Consider the following 23,584-nt stretch of genomic DNA (forward strand, 5'->3'; position numbering starts at 1 on the left):
GCACCCCTACTGAAACTTCGACCACCTGGCCGGGTTCATTCCCTAATACCATGTCCGGTATTGCCCCTTCCCTAGTTGGACTATCTACATATTGTCTCAGGAAGCCCTCCCGGATGCACCTTACAAATTCTGCATCATTCAAACCCCTAACACTAAGTGATTCTCAGTCAATATAGGGAAAGTTTAAAATCACCCACCACAACAACCGTATTGCTTTTACATCTTTCCAAAATCTGCCTACATAACTGTTCCTCAGTCTCCCGCCGGCAATTGGGAGGCCTATAGTAAACCCCCAACATTGTGACTGCACCCTTCCTATTCCGGAGCTCTACCCATATTGCCTCACTGCATGAGCCCTTTGAGGTGTCCACCTGTCGTATAGCTGTGATATTCTCCTTAACCAGCAGTGCAACTCTCCCACCTCTTCTACATCCCTCTCTATCCTGCCTGAAACATCTAAATCCTGGAACGTTTATCTGCCAATCCTGTCCATCCTTCAACCAAGTCTCTGTAATAGCAATAACATTATAGTCCCAAGTACTAATCCAAGCTCTAAGCTCCTTGCCTGTTATACTTCTCGCATTGAAACAAATGCATTTCAGACCCCCAGTTCAGTAATTTCTCCCTGCCTGCTCTTCCTCTTAGTCCTACTGGCCATATTCACTAGTTCCCAGTCATTTATTTCACCTGCTGACCTATTGCTCTGGCTCCCACCCCCCTGCCGTACTAGTTTAAACCCTCCTGAGTGACACTAGCAAACCTCGCAGCGAGGATATTGGTGCCCCTCCAGTTTAAATGCAACCTGTCCTTGTACAGGTCCCACCTGCCCCGGAAGAGATCTCAATGATCCAGATATCGGAAACCCTCCCTCCTACACCATCTGTTCAGCCACGTGTTGAGCTGCACTATCTTCCTATTTCTAGCCTCACTGGCACGTGGCACAGGGAGTAATTCTGAGATTACAACCCTAGAGGTCTTGTTTTTTAACTTTCTGCCTAACTCCCTGAACTCCTGCTGCAGGACCCAGTCACTCTCAATGTGTGGAATCTGTTGGCATAGAGCTAAGAAACAGCAAAGGGCAGCTGACATTGGTTGGAGTTGTTTGTAGGCCACAAAACAGTAGTGGTATTGTGGGGCATGGTATTAATCAGGAAATGAGAGAAGCATGTAGCATGTACAATACAGTAATCATGGGTGACTTAAATCTGCATATACCAATCGAGCACTAATGCTTTGGAAGATGAGTTTCTGGAGTGTGTTAGGGATGATTTTCTAGAGCAGTATGTTGAGGAGCCGACTAGAGGACAGGATATTTTAGATCTAGCATTATGTAATGAAAAGGGGCTAATTAATAATCTTGTTGTAAAAGATCCTTTAGGGATGAGTGACTACAATATGATAGAATTTTACATTATGTTTGAAAGTGAGGTAGCCCACCCTGAACCGGTGTTAAAGTTGAATAAAGGAAATTATGAAGGCACGAGGGACAAATTGGCTGAGGTGGATTGGTAAAATACGTTAAAAGGTATGTCTGTACATAGGCAATGGATAATCTTCAAAGAACTATTACATAGCTTATAGCACCTGTACATCCCTTCAAGGTAGTCAGAATAGTCAGTCAACCGTGGCTGACAAAGAAAGTTAAGGGTTGTATAAGATTAAAAGAAAAGACTTGTAAAGTTGCCAGAAGTTGTAGTAAACCTGAGGATTGGGAGGTGTTTAGAACACAACAAAGGAGGACCAAGAAACTGTTAAAGAAAGGGAGCATAGAATATGAATACAATCTAGCAAAAAACATAAAAATGGACTGTTTAAAACTTCTATAGGTATGTACAAAGGAAGCGTTTGACTAAGACAAATGTAGGTCCATTACATGCAGAGTCAGGAGAATTTATAATGGGAATAGAGAAATGGCAGAGAAGCTAAATGATAATTTTGTGCCTCTTTTCACTGAGGAAGATGCAAGAAATCTCCTAGATTTAGAGATCCAAGGGACTAGGGAGAATGAGGAGTTGAAGGAAATTAGTATAAGTAACATCTCCCTTCTAACCCAGTACTGGTGCCAATGCCCCATGAACTGAAACCCATTCCTCTCACACCAATCTTTCAGCCATGTATTTAACTCCTTGACTTTATTTACCCTATGCCAATTTGTCCATGGCTCAGGTAGTAATCTCAAGATTATTATCTTGGAGGTTCTGTTTTTTAATTTAGCTCCTAACTGTTCAAATTCTTTCAGTAGAACCTCCTTTCTAGTCCTATCAATGTCATTGGTACCAATGTAGATGGCGAAAACCAGATCTCTCCCTTCCCACTCCAAGTTTCTCTCCAGCCCTGAGGAGATGTCCTTAACCCTGGCACGGGGCAGGCAACACAGCCTTCGGGACTCATGCTCACGGCTGCAGAGAACAGTATCTATCCCCCTAATTATACTGTCCCCCACCACTACTACGTTCCCATTTCCTCCCCCCACTTGAATGGCTCCCTGTACCACGGTGCCATGGTCAGTTCACTCATCCTCCCTGCAGCCCCCGCTCTCAACCACACAGCTTGCAAGAACCTTGTAATTGTTGGACAGTTGCAAGGGCCGAGGCTCCTTGAATGCTACCACCTGGGTCCCCAAACCTGCTTCTCCTACAGTCACACCCTCCTGTCCCTGATCACAGACCAAATTTGAATGACCTAATCTGAGGGGTGTGACTGCCTCCTGGAGCAAAGTGTCCAGGTAAACTTTCCCCTCCCTGATGTGTCACAATGTCTGCAGCTCTGACTCCAGCTGCTTAACTCGGATCCGAAGTACCTTGAGTTGCAAACACGTGGGGGGGGTGGCATAGTGGTATTGTCACTGGACTGGTAATCCAGAGACCCAGGGTAATGCTCTGGGGACCTGGGTTCAAATCCCAGATGGTGGAATTTGAATTCAGTAAAAAATCTGGAACTAAAAGTCTAATGATGACCACGAAACCACTGTCGATTATTGTAAAAACCCATCTGGTTCACTAATGTCCTTTAGGGATGGAAATCTGCCATCCTTACCTGGTCTGGCCTACATGTGACATCAGACCCACAGCAATGTGATTGACTCTTTTAAAAAAAAATGTCCTGAACAAGGGCAGTTAGGGATTGGCAATAAATGCTGGCCTAGCCAACAACGCTCACATCCCATGAACGAATAAAAAAACAGTACATCTTGGTGTCCAGCAGCGCCCACATGCTGCAGCAGCAACACATCACCCTGTCCTGCCATCACTATCATATTTTATTTAATTTATTAATTAATTACTCTAGTATCCCCGCTCTTTACATTTTATTGTAATTTTTTTTACACCAGTATCGATCTCATACTTAACAAGCTATTTGTATGTTCAGGTCTCTAGTCTTTTTTCTTAAAAATAAAGACCTTACTTTTACTTTATAGAAATACTCACCGATCCTACTAACCAATCAGCTGCTTGTGATTCGTGATGTCTCCCTGCCACTGGTCTCACATGAACTCTCCCTGCTCTCTGCGCCCATTTTTTAAAATGAGCTCTCCCCGCTCTCTGTGCTCTTTTTAAAATTAACTTATACTAATGTTCCGGATGGGAAGTCTCCTCGCTCTCCGTTTGCTTTTTTAAATGCTCCTCTGTCTATGGCCCAGGCTCACTTCACACAAATCCTTGACAGCCAGTTCTCCTCTTGTTTACTTTCTCATGATGCTAGCGAGGCTGAATTTATTGTCCAGTCTTAGATAGACCGAGACAGTGGTGAGGCTCCTCCTTCATTGCTGTAATCCATGTGTTGATCCTGTTTCCAAAATGCCATTAGGCAGGGATTTCCAGGATAGTGTCTGTGACGTTGAAAGGTACCTTCGTTGCATGCTATCCCTAGTCAGCTATAGCTCAGTGGGTAACACTCGCATCTGAATCAGAAGGTTGTGGGTTCAAGGCTCGAGCATCAAAATCTACCTTCACACTTCAACACAGTACTGAGGGAATGCTACATTGTTGGGAGTGCTGACTTTTAGATGAGACATTAAACGGAGACTTTGCCTGCCCCATCAGGCAGGTATGAAAGATGCGATGGCACTATTCCAAGGAGAGCCAGAGGAGTTCTCTCTAATGTCCACAACAAACTTCTCCAAAACTAATGATCTGGTCACTTATCTCATTGCTGTTTGTGGAACCTTTCTGTGTGCAAATTGACTCCTGCCATTCCCACATTACAGCAGTGACTATATATCAAAAATACTTGATTGGCTATCAAGCTGTTTGGGCTATCCTAGGGTCACAAAAGGTGTTATAGAAATGTGGTTGACTCTTAAATGCCGTCTGAAAGGCCCAGCAAGCCACCCCATTCTCAAGGGCAATTGAGGATGGGTAATAAATACTGACCCAGCCGGTGATGCCCACACACCATGAACAAATAAAAAAAAGAGATGCAAGCCTGTCATCTTTAACCCAGTATGACACTTGGCACCTCTTTACTCCTAAATTCGATTTACTAGTTTTATTTGCAGAGACGTTATTTAAAACCCGCTGAAGGATCATAAAGGCTTTAAAGTTGTTTCATAGGTGGCCTAGTAAGTAGTTAAACCGCACAGTTTACAATGAACCAAACAGAGGAGTGGTCTTTGTTTGATTCTTGGTTGGTTGGTTCCATCTTCACCAGGGCAGCAGCTTGGACACCAGTTGGACTCTCCTAGGTTATGGTTGGGAAATGATCACCGGCTTCTCTCAATCCACTGACCCCTACCCCTACAAGTACATGCATTAAAGAAAGAGTTGATCCTAATGCTCTCCTCTATCAAACACCCATACAGCACTTAATGTTGAAGCTCACTTGTGAAGGTGGGCACCTGGATGAAGTATGGGACCACTGTCAGTGGTCCTAATATTGGACTGAGCTCATACATTTAGCAGCAGGAGTGGGGAATTTGAAGTGCTTTGAGATTTCAGCTGTTAGGAGTTTTAGCATTGCTTTTTTTCAGTGTTTATAACTGGTGCTGCTAATTATATGATATCTGGAAAGTCCCATCCTGTTTATTAATGAGATTCTGGGGCTTTCAGCTTTATTTTGAGAAGACTTCTGGCATTCCTCTTTACTGGTAAATCAGTGATCTCATTTATTGCATTGTTTTCCCTTCAGATATTTCCTGAAAGTGACAATAGTGCGGAGCTTGAGTGATCTGGTGAAGGAATATGACCTGATTGTGCACCAGCTTGCTACTTATCCAGATGTCAACAATTCCATCAAAATGGAAGTGGGAATTGAAGACTGCCTACACATAGAGTTTGAATATAACAAGTCAAAGTGAGTCATTGCAGCTCTGGGACACTTATACAAGACAGCTGTTTGATTTGGTTCTTTATTTCTTGCTCTCCTTATCAGGAGTGTCAGCCATGGCTCAGTTGGTAGCACTCTTGCCTCTGAGTCAAGTTGAGAGTTCATGTCCCACTCCAGAGCTTGAGTACAAAAATCTAGGCTGACACTCTGCCCCCACAGGTGGGCACAAAAGATCCCATTGCACTATTTTGAAGAAGAACAGGGAAGTTATGTCCTTTTCCAGCATTTATCCCTCAATCAACATCACTAAAACCAATTATCTGGTCATTATCACATTGCTGTTATTTGGGAATTTGCTGAGTGCAATTTGGCTGCCACCTTTCCTAATTACAACAGTGATTATACTGCAAAAGTACTTCATTGGCTGTAAAGTGCTTTCAGATGCCTAGTGGTTGTGAAAGGTGCTACATAAATGCAAGTCTTTTTTCCTTGTCAGGCAGGGTAGTTTGACTTGTTTAGCCGATGGAGAATGTAGCTTTTCCTGTCTCTTTTCTCTCACTCCCCTTGGGAGTAGGACAAGAGGAATTGAACAATAGCTGTCTTCACACTTGACATTGGGGAGAACTCCTCAGGCTTTTAAAATAGTGCCATGGGATATTTTACGCTTGCCTGAAGGGGCTTGATCTTTGGATCAGCCTACAGATAGACAAACCTTATCCAATCAAGGCTGGCAAGTGTACATTAGGTTTGGCAGCAAAATGGGCTTTCAATCAGAGACATTGTGTGCGAAGCAGCAGTAGTTTTAAGTTTATGCTGTTCCCAGCCCAAAGTCCTTGCATTTCTCTATAATGAACTTCCTCCAGCTTCCATTGAAGGAGCACTTGAGCTTGTCTTCCTGTTCTTGCAGCATAATTAATCAAGCAGCACTATTAATATTTATCACATTATCTTTACAGTGCAGAAGGAGGCCATTCTGCCCACTGAGTCTGCACTGGCTCTCTGAAAGAGCATTCTACCTAATCCCACTCCCCTGCTTTATCCCCGTAACCTTGTGCATTCTATTTTCAGGTAGCAATCCAATTGCCTTTTGAATACCTTGACCGAATCAGCCTCCGCCACCCTCTCAGGAAGTTTGTTCCAGACTTCAACCACCCTCTGGGTGAAAAAAAAATCTTCCCATAATTTCTACTACTTTTGTCCATTATTTTGAATCCGTGCCCTCTAGTTCTTGATGTTCTCTTGAGTGGGAACAGTCTCTCACTATTTACCCTGCCCATACCCCTCAGGAACTTGAATACCTCTATCAAGTCTCCTCTCAGCCATCTTTTCTCCAAGGAAAACAGTCTGAATCTTTCCAATCTATCCTCATGGCTACAGTTCTTTATCCCTGGAATCATTCTCGTGAATCTCCGCTGTACTCTCTCCAATGCCTTCACATCCTCCCTCAAGTATGGTGCCCAGAACTGGACGCAGTACTCCAGATGAGTCCTAACTAGTGTCTTATACAAGTTCAACTGACCTCCTTACTGTTGTACTCAATGCCCCTATTAATAAAGCCTAAGATACTATCTGCTTTATTAACTGATCTCTCAACGTGCCCTGTCATGTTCCATGACATATGTGCGTATACACCAAGGTCCTTCTGTTCCTGCATCTCCTTTAGAGGCTCTCTCTTTATTTTATACTGTCTCACTATATCTTTCCTGCCAAAACAAATCACCTCACACTTCTCTGCATTGAACTTCATCTGCCACTTGTCTGCCCAATCCACCAACATGTCTACATCCTTTAGAAGTTCAAGACTATCCCTATCACAGTTGATGATGTTTCTAATCTTCATATCATCCGCAGATTTTGACATCATGCCCTGCACACCAAGTCTGAGTCATTAATACTGACCCCTGGGGAACTCCACTACAAATCTTCCTCCAATCTGAAAATAATCATTTATCACTACTCCTTGTTTCCTGTCACTCAGCCAATTTCTTATCCAAGCGCTTACTTTCCCTCTTATCCCATGATCAAGAATTTTGCTCACAAGTCTATTGTGTAGCACTGTATCAAATGCCTTTTGAAAATCCATATACAACACATCAACAGCGTTTCCTTTATCAACCTTCTCTGTTACCCCCTCAAAATACTCCAAGTTAGTTAAACATGATTTTACCTTGATGAATCCATGCTGGCTTTCCTTAATTATCCTGCACTTGTCTAAGTGATTATTGATTTTATCATGTACCATAGTTTCCAGAGGTTTCCCTGCCATTGAAGCCAAATTGACTGGCCTGTAGTTGCCAGCTTTATCCTTGCACCCCATTTTGAATAAGGAAGTAACGTTCGCAGTTCTCCAGTCCTCTTAGACACTCCTGTGTCTAAGGAAGACTGGAAGATTATCACTAGTGCCTCTGCAATTTCCACCCTCCCCTCCCTCAGTACCCTCTGATGCATCTCATCCGGTCCTGGTACCTTATCTATTTTAAGTAAAGATAGCCTTTTCCAACACCACCACCTTCTTGATTGTAAATTCTTCTAGTGTACCAGTTACCTCCTCTCGTACCTCGGCCTGGGGAGCAAGTTCATCCTTTGTAAAGACAGATGCCAGTTAGCTTGATGTCTGTCGTGAAGAAGTTATTAGAATCAATCTTTAAGGAGATTATCGCTGGGCACTTAGAAGAGCTCAAGGCAGTCAGGAAGAGTCAGCATGGTTTTGTGAAAGGAAAATCATGTTTAACCAATTTATTGGCGTTTTTTTGATGGAGTAACATGCGCAGTAGATAAAGGGGAGCCTGTAGACGTACTGTACTTGGATTTCCAGAAGGCATTTGATAAGGTGCCATATCAAAGATTATTATGGAAAATGAAAGTGCATGGTGTAGTGGGTAACATATTAGCATGGATAGAAGTTTGGCTGGCTGGCAGAAAGCAGAGAGTATGCATAAATGGGCCTTTTTCTGATTGCCAGGATGTGATGAGTGGAGTCCCATAGGGGTCTGTACTGGGACCTCAACTTTTTACAATTTACATCCATGACTTAGATGAGCGGAATGAAGACATGGTAGCTAAATTTGCAGATGACACAAAGATAGGTAGGAAAGTATGTTGTGAAGAGGACTTTAGGAGGTTGCAGATGGATATAGATAGGTTGAGTGAATGGGCAAAGGTCTGGCAAATGGAGTTTAATGTGGGAAAATGTGAAGTTGTTCACTTTGGCAGGAAGAACAAAAAAGCAGAGTATTACTTAAATGGAGAACGGCTGCATAATTCTGAGGTGCAGAGGGATCTAGGTGTTCTATTACGAGTCACAAAAAGTTAGTATGCAGGTACAGCAAATAATTAAGAAAGCTAATGGAATGATATCCTTTATTTTGAGAGGGATTGAAGGCAAAAGTATGCTTCGGTTATAAAGGTGCACCTCGAATACTGTGTGCAATTTTGGTCTCCTTATTTAAGGAAGGATGTAAATGCATTGGAGGCGGTTCAAAGGAGGTTTACTAGATTGATACCTGGAATGAGTGGGTTGTCTTATGAGGAAAGGTTGGTCAGGCTGGGTTTGTTTCCACTGGAGTTTAGAAGAGTGAAGGGTGACTTGATTGACGTGTACAAGATCCTGAATGGTCTTGACAAGGTGGACGTCGAAAGGATGTTTCTTCTTGTGGGTGAGTCCAGAACTAGGGGGCACTGTTTTAGAATTAGGGGTTGCCCTTTTAGGACAGAGATGAGGAGAATTTTATTCTGAGGGTTGTGCAACTTTGGAACACTCTGCCTCAGAAGATGGTCGAGGCGGGGTCATTGAATATTTTTAAGGCAGAAGTAGATAAATTCTTGTTAGGCAAGGGAATCAAAGGTTTTCGGGATTAGATGGGAATGTGGAAATCGAAACACAAGAAGATCAACCCTGATCTTATTGAATGGCGGAGCAGGCTCGAGGGACTGAATGCTCTGCTCCTGTTCTTATTTATGTTCTAATGTTCTTACCACCCTTTTATTATTTACATGCTGATAGAAGAGCTTGGGATTCCCTTTTATGTCCGCTGCCAGTATCTTTTCATGCTCTCTTCTTGCTTTTCTTATTAGTTCCTTCACTTCCCCTCTGGTCCTTCTATATTCAGCCTGATTCTCCATTATATTTTCTACCTGACATCTGTCGTATGTGCACTTATTCCTTTTCATCTTCACCTCTATCTCTCTCATCATCCAGGGTGCTTTGGATTTATTTCCCCTTCAAGGGAATATACCTTCACATTGCCTGCAATACTTTTTCTTTGAAGGTTGTTCAGCCACTGTCTTTTCTGTTGACATTTGATTCCAACTCACTCGACTCAGATGCATTCTCATCCCATCCCATCCCCAATTAATTATCCCTGCTCTGGATTGTTCTCTGTTCTTTTCCATGATTAACCTAAAACTTTTGATACAATGGTCACTGTCCCCGAGAGGCTCTCCCACTGATATCGGATCCACTTGGGCCAACTCATTACCCATAACCAGGTCCAAAAGTGCATGTCCTCTTGTTGGACTGGAAACATACTGCTGTAGAAAATCATCTTGAACACATTCCAGGAACTCTCACCCTTCTGGTGCTATTGTATTATTCCTACACCAGTCTATATTTGGTTAATTGAAGTCCCCCGTTATCATTACTCTGTAATTCTTGCACCTCTCCGTAATTTCTTTGCAACTTTGTTTCTCCACATCTCTTCACTAACAGAGTTGGAAGTAGACAGCCCTTCTATTCTTCCTTTGTTCCACCACGGCCTAGATAGGTTGCAGCTCTCGGACATATTCGGCCTGTTGGTGGTCTATATACTACACCAATCACTGTTCCACCCTTACCATTTCTTACCAGCCAGAGAAATTCTGTCCTTGACCCCACTGGAGCATCCTTTCTCTCCAGTAATGCCATCTTTAATCAATATTGTTATTTCCCCACCCCCCCACCCCCCCCGGCCCTGCTTTTCTTTCTTTCCTAAACACCTTGTACCCAGGAATATTTAACGTCCAGTCCTGCCATTCTTTGAGCCAGGCCTCTGTTAGAGCAATAATATCATAATTCCATTTGTTAACCTGTGCTTGCAGTTCACCAATCTTATTAACCTCCCTAAGATATGCTTTCAGGACCTCATCCCTAGACTGGGATAGGCTACAAACAGATATAGATAGGTTAAGTGAGTGGGCAAAGATCTGGCAGATGGAGGATAATATGGGAAAATGTGAAATTGTCCATTTTGAGAGAAAGAATAAAAGAGAAGCATATTATCTAAATGGAGAGAGATTGCAGAGCTCTGAGGTGCAGATGGATCTGGATGTCCTAGTACATGAATCACAAAAGGTTAGTATACAAGTACAGCAAGTAATTAGCAAAGTGTTATGATGTGGCAGATGATGTGTGCAAGGTGGATCAAATCCATGAGGGAACAATTTGTATTTTATTTCTAGATGTGTGCTCTGAATTTAGAAGTATTAAGACTACCACGACTTCAGAGGTTTTTTAGAAAACTGAATTAAACATTTATTAACAAAATAAGAGATTAAAGCACATACATAGGTCTACAAATTACTACTATAATAGCTCCTAAAACCCCTAATTAATCTGGCTTCCAGTTACACCCCTGCTAGGTAACAGTAAAAAAACAAATAGATTTAAACAGACCCAGGCGAAGCAACACAATACCCTGGATAGGAAAATTCAAAGTGAGTTTTTCTCAGCTTCGGTTCCTGTAGACAGCGACTTGATGCACAGATGCTGGAGGCTTTCCACACTTGTTAGATCTTAGAATGCCTTCCTCTCTGACACACAGCCTATGTTTCTCCCTTTTTAATGCAAATTCCATTGTTCCAATATGTCTTTGGAACTTTACCTTTCTCATAATATGAACACTATGAAAAGATTTATATTATCAGTCACCTTTGGGAAAAATAAACACAATGTTTAGCTTAGCTTCCTCCGGCTAGGTCTAACACCTTATCATTTCTTTGAAATTCAGACTCCCCTAATTTATCTATAAAAGCAAATTTTCCTCACACCTCAAATTCTAAAACTTCAGCCATGTTTACGTATTTAGCATTTCAAACCTAGCTTCTTTTTGATGACTCAAAACCTCCAGACCAGCTGTCTCCAATTCAGTTAAATCTCACGCGTGCACGCACACACGTGCACACTATCCAAACCCCACTATTAACTCACTTTTTCAATAAATCACAATAATATTATGAGAATTATTATGTTTTCATGACAGAAAGCTAACAGACTGTCATCATTTATTACAAGGGGAATTAAATACCCAATTATGGAGGTTATGCTTCAGTTGTACCAGGCACTAGTGACACCTGTGGAGTACTATGTACAGTATTGCTCACCTTATTTATGGAAGGATGTAAATGTACTGGAAGCAGTTCAGAGAAGGTTTACCAGACTAACACCTGGAATGAGTGGGCTGTCTTATGAGGAAAGGTTGGACAGGCTAGGCTTGTATCTGCTGGAGTTTAGAAGAGTAAGAGGCGACTTGATTGAAACATATAAGATCCTGAGGGGTCGTTGTGGAGAGGATCTTGTGGAAGATTATAGAACTAGGGACACAATTTAAAATTAAGGGGTCGCCCATTTAAAACCGAGATGAGGTGAAATATTTTCACTGAGGGTGATGAGTCTTTGGAACTCTCTTCCTGAAAGGTGGTGGAAGCAGAGTCTTTGAATATTTTTAAGGCAGAGGTGGATAGATTCTTGGTAAGCAATGGGGTGATGGGTTATCGGGGTAGGTGGAATGCAGATTTCAGGTTACTATCAGATCAGCCATGATTTTAAATGGCGGAGCAGGCTCGAGGGGCCGAATGGCCTACTCCTGCTCCTTGTTCGTATGTTCGTCCTACTTATGTCATTGGTCCCAATGTGGACCATGACCTCTGGCTGTTCACCCTCCCACAAAAGAATGTCCTGCAGCTACTCTGTGACATCCTTGACCCTGGCACCAGGGAGGCAACGTACCATCCTGGAGTCACATCTACGGCCGCAGAAACACCTGTCTGTTTCCATAACTATGGAATTCCCAACTCCTATAGCACTTCCACTCTTCCTCTCCTGTGCAGCTGACACACCTGTGGTGCCACAAACTTGGCTCTTGCTACAGCCCTCTGAGGAGCCATCTCGCTCACCAGTATTCAAAATGGAAAAGTGGTTAGAGAGTGAGATAGCCTCAGGGGATTCCTGCACTGCCTGCTTGTTTGCCTCAGGGGATTCCTGCACTACCTGCTTGTTTCTCTTAGATACTCTGGTGGTCACCCATTCCCTCTCTGTCTGTGTACTCCTTAGCTGCGGTGTGACCACCTCTCTAAACCTGCTATCCACATAATCCTCAGCCTTGCGGATGCACCACAGTGACTCCAGCCACCACTCAAGTTCCTGCAGCTGGTGACATTTCCTGCAGATGTCGTCGTTGAGGGCACTTTGTGCCTGCACAACTTCCCACATCCCGCAAGATGAACATTCCACACGGCTGAACTGCTCTGACATACCTTAAACTTTATATAAAGCATTTCCTACAGTATTTATTAATTTGTTGAAATTATTATCCTAATTTAGAATAATTCCTATGAATACTACCATTTACTGAATTTATCTCCGTCTCGCCCCCTTCTCACGTTCTTTTGACTCTTGGCTCTGCTCTCAGTCTTTCCCCTTGCGCTCCCATTTTTGCTCCCGGGAGTATGATCTCCAATTTACTTCTCAGCAAATATTTATTGATGGGAACTTTATCACTGTCAATAAACAGATCCTGAATAATGTGCTGCTGAATTTCCTTCACTCAGGTCTATTATACATGTCCATCCTATGGGTAAACTGCCTTGTTTTGGTTCAGTTATACATGTTCACCCTGTAGGAAGTAATGTTTTCCCTAATTTTATTTTTTATATTTCAGAGAATATCAGCATTGCTGGCTTGGCCAACATTTATTGCCCACCCCTAATTGCCCTTGAGAAGGTGGTGGTGAGCTGCCCTCTTGAACCACTGCAGTTCATGTGTAGTTACACCCACAGTGCTGTTAGGAAGGAAGTTCCAGGATTTTGATCCTGTGAGAGTGAGGTAACGGCGATATATTTCCAAGTCAGGATGATGTGTGACTGGGAGGTAAACTTGCAGATGGTGGTGTTCTCATGCATCTGCTGCCTTTGTCCTTCTAGATGGTAGAGGTTGCAGGTTTGGAAGGTGCTGTCGAAGGAGCCTTGGTGAGTTGTTGCAGTGCATCTTGTAGATGGTACACACTGCTGTCACTGCATCGGTGGTGGAGGGAGTGAATGTTTAAGGTGGTGGATGGGCTGTCAATCAAGCGGCTGCTTTGTCCTAGATGATGTCAAGCTTCTTGAGTGTTGGAGTATTATTTTCAATGGGATCTAACTACGGTAAAATGGAACCAAGGGCTGACAGGAAAAACTGTAACGGAACAATGGGTGATCTTAAAGCAAGAGATTTTTCAGGTACAAGCTTGGTACATTCCAATAAAGGCGAAAGGTATGAGAACTGAAACCACAGTTCCTTGGATGACAAGGGATATAGAGAATAGGATGAAACAAAAAAAGGGTGTATGATGCATGTCAGGTGAATTCTTCAAGTTAAATACAATAGGTGAGAGGGAGGGTGAAGATGAAAACTAGATTGGCGAGGAGAGAATATGAAAATAGAATAACTGTTAACATAAAAGGGAATCAAAAAATCTTCTACCAGTGTGTAAATAATAAGCAGGTAGTAAGAGGTGGAATTAATCCTATTAAGGGCAAAGAGGGTGATATATGCTTAGAGGTACAGGGCAAGGCTAGAATACTGAATGAGTACTTTGTACCAGTGTTTACACAGGAGGAGGATGCTGATAAAATATTGGTTGAAGCGGAGATCGTAGAAGCAATAGATAGGATGAAAACTGAGAGGAAGGTGGTACTGGAAAGGCTGGAAATGCTTGGGGTTAATAAGACACCTGGTGCCAATGGTTTACATCCCAGATTATTATTCCTAGATATGGGGGAGGTGCCAGAGGATTGAGGAATGGCAAATATGACCCCTTTATTCAAGAAAGGGTATAAAGACAGTCCTAGCAACTATAGGCCACTTAATTTATCATCAGTGGTGGGTAAGGATTTGGAAACACTAATCAGGGAAAAAATCAACAAGCACTTAGAGAGGTTTGAGTTAATTAAGGAGAGCACAGATTTGTAAAAGACAGTTCATGCTGACTAATTGAATGTTTTGATGAAATAACAGTGAAGGGAATGTGGTGGATTTTGTCTTTATGGATTTTAAGAAAGCGTTTGACAAAGAGCCACATTTGGTTTACAAAATTGAGGCTCATGGAATAGGAGGGTCAATGTCAACTTGGATAAAAAATTAGGTTAAGGACAGAAAACGCGTTGTGGTAAATGGTTATTTTTCAAACTGGAGGATGATAGACAGTGGTGTCTCTTAGGGGTCAGTGCTAGGACCAGTGCATTTTTTTTAAAGTAAAAAAATGACTTGGACATTGGCAAATTTTGAAATTCTACTCTGTATTCCAATGATACCCAACTTTAAGGAGTGGCAAACAGATGAGGATGGTACCAAGCGAATGTAACACATAGATAGGCTAATGGAATGGGCAGACAAGTCACAGATGGAATTTAATATGGAAAAGTGTGAGGTGATGCACTTTGGCAAAAGGGATAGGGAGATGCCATATAGACTTAATGTCACAGTTCTAGAGAGTGTGCATGACAGAGGGACCTGGGGGTGCATGTGCATCGATCTTTGAAGGTGACAGGAGATATTGAGTGTGTGATTAGGAAAGCATATGGGATCTTGGGCTGCATAAATAGAAACATTATGTACAAAAGTGGGGCAATTTGGCTGAACCTTTATAAAACTCTGCTTAGGCCCCAACTGGAGCAGAGTGGCTTTCTAAGCCATTTCAGAGAACAGTTAAGAGTCAAACTACGCTGTGGGTCTAGAGTCACATGTAGGCCAGACCGGGTAAGGATGGCAGATTTCCTTCTCTAAAGGACATTAGTGAACCAGATGGGTTTTACAACAATCAATGATAGTTTCATGATCACCATTACTGAGACCAGCTTTCTATTCCAGATTTTATTAATTGAATTTAAATTCCACCAGCTGCTGTGATGGGATTTAAACATGTGTTCCCAGAGCATTAGTCTGGCCTCTGGATTACTAGTCCAGTGACATTACCACTAAGCCACTCTCCTGTCTATTCAATCACATTCTTCACTTATGCTGTGTAGGTGTTGGACAGGCTTTGGGGAGTCAGGAGGTCAGTTACTCTCTGCAGAATTCCTGGCCTCTGACCTCAGTAGCCACAGTATTTATGTGGCTGGACCCTCAAGGGTCAACGGTAAACCCCACAATGTTGATGGAGGGAGATTCTGCGATAGTAATGCCATTGAATGTAATGGGAAGATGGGTAAATTCTCTCTTGTTGGAGATGGTTATTGCCTGGCACTTGTGTTGTGCAAATGCTACTTGCCACTTACCAGCCCAAACCTGAATGTTGTCAAGGTCTTGCTGCATATGGACACTTACTGCTTCAGTATCTGACGAGTTGCAGATGGTACTGAACACTGCAATCAATCATCAGTGAACATCCCTACTTTCTGACCTTATGATGGAGGGAAGGTCTTTGATGAAGCAGCTGAGGATGGTAGGGCCTAGGACACTACCCTGAAGAACTCCTGCAGCGATGTCCTGGGATTAAAATGATTGGCCTCTAACAACCACAATCTTCCTAAGACTCCGACTAGTGGAGATTTTTCATCCTGATTTCCATTACCTTCAATTTTGCTAGAATTCCTGATGCCACACTTGGTCAAACGCTGCCTTGATTCAAGGGTAGTCACTCTCACCTCACCTGTGGAATTCCATTCTTTTGCCCATGCTGGTGTTGCTCAAGGTCTGTGACTTTTGCAATGCTTCTGTTCCTTGCTATATCTTTTTTAAAAATTTTTAAATTCCTGAACAATATCCTTCTTTGATCTTTCCTTCATTAAAAGTTACATTTTGGTTCAATGTGTGAGCTATTCCTTATTAATTTGGTTTACCAATACCTAAAAACTTAATCTGGGAGGACTTCCCCATTCTCAGAACACAGCATATTCCAGAATGGACATTATAAGTGACAGTTTGCAATTTCCCAGCCCCTGTTCTCATACGAGCAGCTGAGTAGTTTCCTTGGCAGGTATTCCCCTATGAATGCAGATCTGTGTTATATTCCCTAATCTTTTGGTTAGCACCTTGCAACTAGGTTTGCCTGTAGTAGAAGGATTCAGTACATTAAGGGTTAACCTGGTAATAAGTACAGTACTGCCCACCTGTGATGTAAAAAGGCACCTGACCTAGAGCTTAGATCAGCATGTTGCTACCTAGGTCTACATATAAGGACATGCCATGTAGTCAGCTCCATATCTATACCCTCTACTGTAATTATGTACATGTACTGTACTATGTACTGTAAATATTCAATAATGTTAATAAAGACTTCTTGGTAACTTCTACAAGACGGTTTAATGGTATCTAAGCAGTACACACCATGGGTAGCCACAGCCCAACAAAACACTGCTTACAATTCATTTGTGTTCATTGTAAAAGGCAGATGTCTATAATCTGAAACTTGTGATCTTGTATGTGCTTATGAATGGGACTAGTGTGTTGCCACATTAACAATTGCCTGTATGTGCCAGGCACTGTCATGGCTGCCTGTCACACACTCCTGTTCACCTCAAAAGGCAGAACATCCAATATTATTAGACTATCATTTGGGTTTACAATAAATGAAATTACACAGAAGAAATAGAATACTGCAGATCAGCAGAAATTGGTGCTTCCTACACTTCATTGCTCTTAACTGGTTAAGTGCTGGTTTGTGTGTGTGATGTGTTTCTGTATATAAAACTGCCCATTCCAGCCTTAAGACTTGCATTCTATACTGGTTACGCTTTTGGTTCTTTAATAGATATCACTTGAAGGATGTAATTGTCGGTAAGATCTACTTCCTGTTGGTGAGAATCAAAATCCAGCATATGGAACTTCAGCTGATTAAAAAAGAGATCACTGGTATTGGTAAGGAGATCAATGTTAACTTGCTGCTGGATTCCATGTTCACTGTTGTCTGAGACCAGGCTGTCTGATTACTGTCGTTTTTTTAAAAATTAGGGCCCAGTACAACCACAGAGACAGAAACTATTGCCAAGTATGAAATAATGGATGGAGCTCCTGTCAAAGGTGAGGTGTATAACTGTACTATAATTGTCTCAGCCAAAAATACCTGAAACTGCTAGAAACCTTAACATAAATTGTTGCACTGAATCCAGGTTGATCAGCATCTGAAAAAATGGAGTAGGTCAGTATTATTAGAAGTGTTTCAAAAAGGACTGAGCAAAGCACACAAAGGTGGAACTCATTAAACTGTCCTTCCTAAGCTTGACATCCATTTTACTCCCCTTTTGCCTCTGTCAAGTGCCTTTAGGATGTTTTTCTATGTTAAAGTTACATAAATGTATTTTATAACTAGTTATTTCAAATATAGGAACTACTTTCACAAACCAATTAGTTACATTATTGACGTTATTCAGAGTTCTGAAGAGTACTGACTGATGGATAAAAGTCATTGTGCTGATTTTTGGGTGAGCTTTGAATTGTACAGGCTGATGTTTAGTACAGAAGCTTTCTTTCCTGATCAGTGGATGTGTTTCTAATTCTTGGTCTTGTCCTCATCCTGTAAACTTCCTGCTGTTCCTCACAGGATGGATGCTGTGTCTCAGGATTTCAGTGAGTTGTGGAACCACATAGCTGTGTAGTTTCAGGCTGGTTTTGGAAAGAGCAGGCTGATTTGTTGGTGGGTACATGCCCGTCATTGGTGAAGGTGAAGTGATGTGGTAAGCATATAGCATAAAGTATGATCTTTCTGCTAAAATATGTTGGCCATACCTTGTGACCAACCTGTTGGCCATAGCTGAGTTCCTTTCCTCACTGCTGCCACCAGAAGTAAGGAACTGGCTGCATGGACTGATTCAAATGGAGACTTCTAGCTCACACCATCAATCATTTTTTTTAAGCTTAACCCTATATAATTTAAAAATTTTAAGGAATTTATTACCTGCTGGGACTAGCTGTATATTGCAGTACATCGACTGTGGGTGTCACTTAGCTTGTTTAAAATGAGAGACAGAAGAGGAAAAACTTATACCTGTGTTTATATACTGCCTTATCTTCCTGCCATGCTTCACACAATAACTTGGATGGCAGTAGGCCAGAGCAGTAACTAACACTTCACATGTAATGAATTACTGGAAGTTTTGTAACTGTTGAATGGGTAAATGTGACAGCAATTTTGCACATGGCTAGATCCCAGGTTGCAAAGTGGATGGCTAGTTTATTAGTCGGGGAGAATGGGGGAAGATGTGTTGCTAGGAGACGTGGACACTGAGTTTTGAATAGTGCCATTGGATCTTCCACAGGGATGACTGGTCCAACATGGAGCCCTTCAGTTACTACTTAGGCAAAGTGGAACTTAATTGGGAATGGCTGATTTTTGCATTGGTGAATAAATAGTCTGAATAAAGATTTTATCCTCCACTCTAAGTACTCCCTTATTTATTTCCCAAAGATACACTTCAGAAAAATTACTGAATTCAGACAGACTGACCATTTCAGACCCAGACCGGGGTGGGGGGGAGTGGAGATTTGGTGATGTCTTGGTCACTGAGTGAGTTTTTGATTGTCTGAAAGAGGCAGATGAATTTCCCATAATGGGATGAGTCAAAGCCAATCAGATAGTTAAGTAGAAAATGTTGGAAACACTCAGGTCAGGCAGCATCTGTGGAGAAGAGAAACAGAATGAATGTTTCAGGTCGATGACCTTTCATTAGAACTGGGAAATGTAATAGCTTTTGTGTGGATGAAATGGGAGAGGGAGGAAAAATAACAAAAGGGAAGGTCTTTGCTATCACAGAGCAGATTTAGCAATGCCTTACAAAGAATTCTCAGTGAGGCTATTGTGCTGAGCTGATTCCTGCAAAGTGCTACTTGTTGGAAGTAGCTGAGGTAGAACAGGTGAAGGGCCCAAGACTGTTCATTGATTTATTGCTCTCAATGCACAAACAGTGTGGGGTGGAATTAGTTGTGAATGAGAAGCTGGGTTATGTTCAATTTCTATGTGAACCATGCTGAAACTGTGTAGTTCTCTGGTCAGGCTGTGCCTGGTTTGTGGATTTCTTTAGCTCACCAGGATTTTAGTTAAGGCAGACTTGTGTTACATAATAAATCTGTGGACTTGATTTGCAACTCTCTAAACTGAACAGCATTCTTTCTGGATTGTTGCTTTGCTGTGTAATGGTGAGGAATGGAAGTGACAGTACTTCCCCCACCCCATCTTTTTTTGATTCTGAAATGATTGATAACTCCCTTCAGTCAATGGTTACTGAATCCATAAGTACTTTTTCTAATATGAAACATTTAGACTCTTCTAGTCAGAATGCAGCCACTGGGATTACCTATGGAGCAGCATATGTCTGTTTACTGCCCTGTGGTCTAGGCTGTGTGTGAAGATCCACTGCTTTGAGGAAGCACAAGCTGTTTTACGTGGAATTGTACTCCAGCAAGCAGTGCATTTGGGAGAAATGGAAAGATCACCAGCAGAACTGTCTAAAGCCAGCTTGTTCATTCAAAAGTAAACTTCTTTCTGTTTGAAGGTGAATCCATTCCAATTAGACTCTTCCTGGCTGGATATGATCTAACCCCAACAATGAGGGACGTCAACAAGAAATTCTCTGTGCGTTATTTCTTAAACCTGGTTCTAGTCGATGAAGAGGACAGACGGTATTTCAAACAGCAGGTACGTCAATAGGCCAGCCCCCTTATTTGGATAACGCACTGTGTGACTGGGGAGCCCATATGTACAAATAGTTTGAGTTCAGTCCCCAGCCCTGTATTTATGTGTGTTGTCTGCATTTTATGTAAGGATGCGATGATCAACCAGCACATCAACAGAACAGCAGAGTCGTACATTGTGGATTTAGCCCAGTTACATAGTTGAGGAGCAGTGGAGGGGGAAGACAGACTCCCTTCCTGGAAAGACATTAGTTAACCAGCTGAGATTTTCTTGGCCACTTGATCCGATTCTGCATTGTAATAAACCAAATTTCATAAATTGTCATCTTGGGTTTTGAATTCCTGTCTCTAGTTCTGTCACCATTACTGTATCTTGCACAACAAGGTCCAGTCACTCCATTTAAAATTTTCCCTTTCTTTATTCCAAGATGGAGCTGTTTGTATTTTTCTGCATTAAACTCCATCTGCCCACCTTGTGAAAGAGTATATCTCTTTCAATCCCACCCCCCACCAATCTGTGGTCTAGATTAATCCTTGCCATACCTCTATCAGCAAACTCTTTGCTATTGTTTCCTCAGTTCCTCAATTTCCAAGCCCCGATCACTTATATACCAATTCCACCTCAGCACCCTACCACCGCTCACTAACACATTCCACCCTTCACTTTCTGCCTAAGTGGCCACAACCCCTTTTTTACATTTATTTTTGGGATGTGGGGATCACTGGCAAGGCCAGCATTTATTGCCATCCCAAGTGCCATTAAGAAGATGGTGGTGAGCCACTGCCTTGAACCATTGCAGTTCATGTGTGTGTACACCCTCAATGCTGTTAGGAAGGGAGTTCCAGGATTTTGATCTGGTGGTATGGTTCCAAGTCAGGATGGTGTGTGGCTTGGAGAGGAACTTGGAAGTGATGGTGTTCCCTGACCCTTGTAGTTCGTGAAGATCACAAGTTTGAGAGTTGCTGCTGAAGAAGCCTTGTTGAGTTGCCACAGTACACATTTGCGATGGTACACACTGTATCATTGTCTTTACCAAATATCTCTTATACTTAGTGAAATGCTTTTTGAAAATTCAAGCAGAATTCTTTGGAGAAATGTAATTTATCAGGTTGCCCAAGTTACCTGTTTCTTAGAAATCTGTACTGACTGACCTTTATAGCCTGTTTCTCCAAGTGTCATCTTGTATTATAAACTCCAGTAGTTCTCCAGCAACTGTCAAAACTAACTGGCCTGACGAGGGGAGTCATATCTTCCATCTCCAATCCTCTGGTAGAATTTGGCTTTCTACTGAATTTTGGGGAATTGTATTTAGAGCCACTGTTTCCGACACAGCTTTTCTCAGGATCCTCTGATATGACCAATCTGTGAATAGCACCCTCCTGTGGCCATTCCACAACCGCACACTCATAACCACATCCTCTGAAACTTGAGGCCCTGTCAGTAAGAAGGAAGACTTGCATTTATATAGTACCTTTTATAACCTCAGGATGTCTCAAAGCACTTTACAGCCAATTAAGTACTCTTGAAGGGCAATCACTGTTGTAATGTAGGAAACACATCAGCTAATATGTGCACAGAAAACTCCTACAAACTGGAAATGAAGAAGAAGAGATAATCTATTTGTGATATTGAGGGATAAATATTGGCCTAGGACTGTATTACCTGTGATTAAATAGTTTGTCATTTTGCCTGGGTCCATGGTGGCTGGGTGGGTGGATGGATGATTGTGCAATGTTACCAGCTGGCTATAATCCAGCAAGAGAAAATCAGCAGTGAAATCCTGGATCAGGCCATTCAACTGCCTGTTTTAATTCCCTGACAGGAGATTGTACTGTGGAGAAAAGCTCCCGAGAAGTTGAGGAAACGAACCAATTTCCATCAGCGTCTGGAATCACCAGAGCCACAGGCCTCCGCTCAGCAGCCTGAAATATGAAGACAGAGTGAGCAAGATGACGGTCCCTTTAAGAGTTGCCACAGACATGGTCGCTGTGCACGATCCCACAGTTTCTTTGTGATATTAAACTTTCTGCAGGTCACTAACGGTTTCTCAAACACTGGAACTCTAAAGCTAGCTTTTTATACTGTACATTTTGTTTCAACTTATGCACTAAAAATCTACACTGAGCAAGATGTTGGTTTGATGGTTCTGTATGTACTTGTGAATGGAGGGGAATTTATTTAAACCTGGGAATTACTGTTGTACAGATTAGCTCAGATCAGATTTCACTTCCTCCATTTCAAACATACACGCTAATGCTTGATGAGAAGGGATGTTAAGAGTATGTTTATTGTTTGTATATTTCCACCTTGTTACATGTTGAAGTTTGGTGATAGTCCTGTTTCCACTAATAATTTTTGTTTTTGCTTGGTGTAAACAAGTGGCATGTTCCAACTCCCAGCAGTGCTCCAGGTAGCAACACAAGTACTATAACGTCTCTCTGCATTGCAGACACAGCATTGAGGTTAAACGGTGCCCAGGGCCCAGTCATTATCTCCTATCTCCCTGCACCCCTTTGCCCCCCCCATCTCCCGTCTCTCCCCTCACCTCATTTCCCAAGGAGTAAGCACTGTGCTGGGGCCTGTATTCTGACCTGTGCTGCGATGCAGTTACTGTCAGTGCAGGTACAGTGTAGGAGTAAAGTTTCCTGTCTCCCAATGTTTTCCTGTAAAGTGCCTGAGAACAGTTTAAAGCCAGTTAATGCCAAATATTTTCCTGCATGTCTGTGTCTGATATCAAGAATAAATGGAAATATTTTAAGTACTGTTATTTCAGATGTATTATACCATCCAAAAAAAGTGTATCTCCTCTATATTCAATAAAGTCTTTGCCAGTGTATCCAATTACACTTGAATTCAAACCTTTTACATCTCTCTACAATATATCCTGTGACTGATGGCACCGGCTTTGACTGGGGCAGTCAGGTACCAGCAGGTACCACTGCTCACTCTGCATTAGCCTAGATGGTGATTCTCAACAGGACATTTGGCCGTGGAGGGCATTGCTGATAAATCATTTTCCTAACATTCCTGTTGGTTTCTAGATAAAAACCAGTAGCAGGAAGCTTTGGATAATTTTCTCCTTGGTTAAAACGAATTGATGACATGTGCAGTGTTGGAATGACAACATGTTGAACAAATGTGCCACAGATCCAAAAAATTCCAATGTCCAACATAGACTGCTCAATGAGATATTGGAGGTGATGTAACTGTAGGAAGTTCTTGGAAGTCCTGCCTGAATGATTTCCCCTCGCTCAGCTCAGGGACGGTTTATATAATGTTTATTTGTGCTTTATGCTAAATGGAGGGTGGGTGGGGGTGGGGATTGATTGGGGTTGGGGGATGAGGTAAGGGGGGCATTGATCTTTGGAGGGTGTTTGATCGGGGATTTGGGGTTTCTTGTGGTTTTTTGGGCTTCCCAAATGGAAAATAGCAAATGTAACACCTCTATTCGAGAGAGGAGG

At 42.2% G+C, this 23,584-nt stretch overlaps 1 protein-coding gene across 1 annotated transcript in view; it reads left to right on the top strand.

Annotated features, from left to right (window-relative positions):
- vps26a (VPS26, retromer complex component A) overlaps positions 1-22,981 on the top strand; it is a 52,639-nt gene extending 29,658 nt beyond the window's left edge. The window contains exons 5-9 of the mRNA XM_078565815.1: positions 5,128-5,292; positions 17,247-17,353; positions 17,447-17,515; positions 19,984-20,126; positions 21,946-22,981. Of these exons, the coding sequence (XP_078421941.1) occupies positions 5,128-5,292; positions 17,247-17,353; positions 17,447-17,515; positions 19,984-20,126; positions 21,946-22,056 (595 nt within the window). The 3' untranslated portion in view covers positions 22,057-22,981. The remainder of the gene's footprint in view (positions 1-5,127; positions 5,293-17,246; positions 17,354-17,446; positions 17,516-19,983; positions 20,127-21,945) is intronic.
- Positions 22,982-23,584: the final 603 nt, after the last annotated feature.

Source organism: Cetorhinus maximus, chromosome 20 (genome assembly GCF_964194155.1).
Source record: "Cetorhinus maximus chromosome 20, sCetMax3.hap1.1, whole genome shotgun sequence".
Taxonomy (NCBI): Eukaryota; Metazoa; Chordata; class Chondrichthyes; order Lamniformes; family Cetorhinidae; genus Cetorhinus; species Cetorhinus maximus.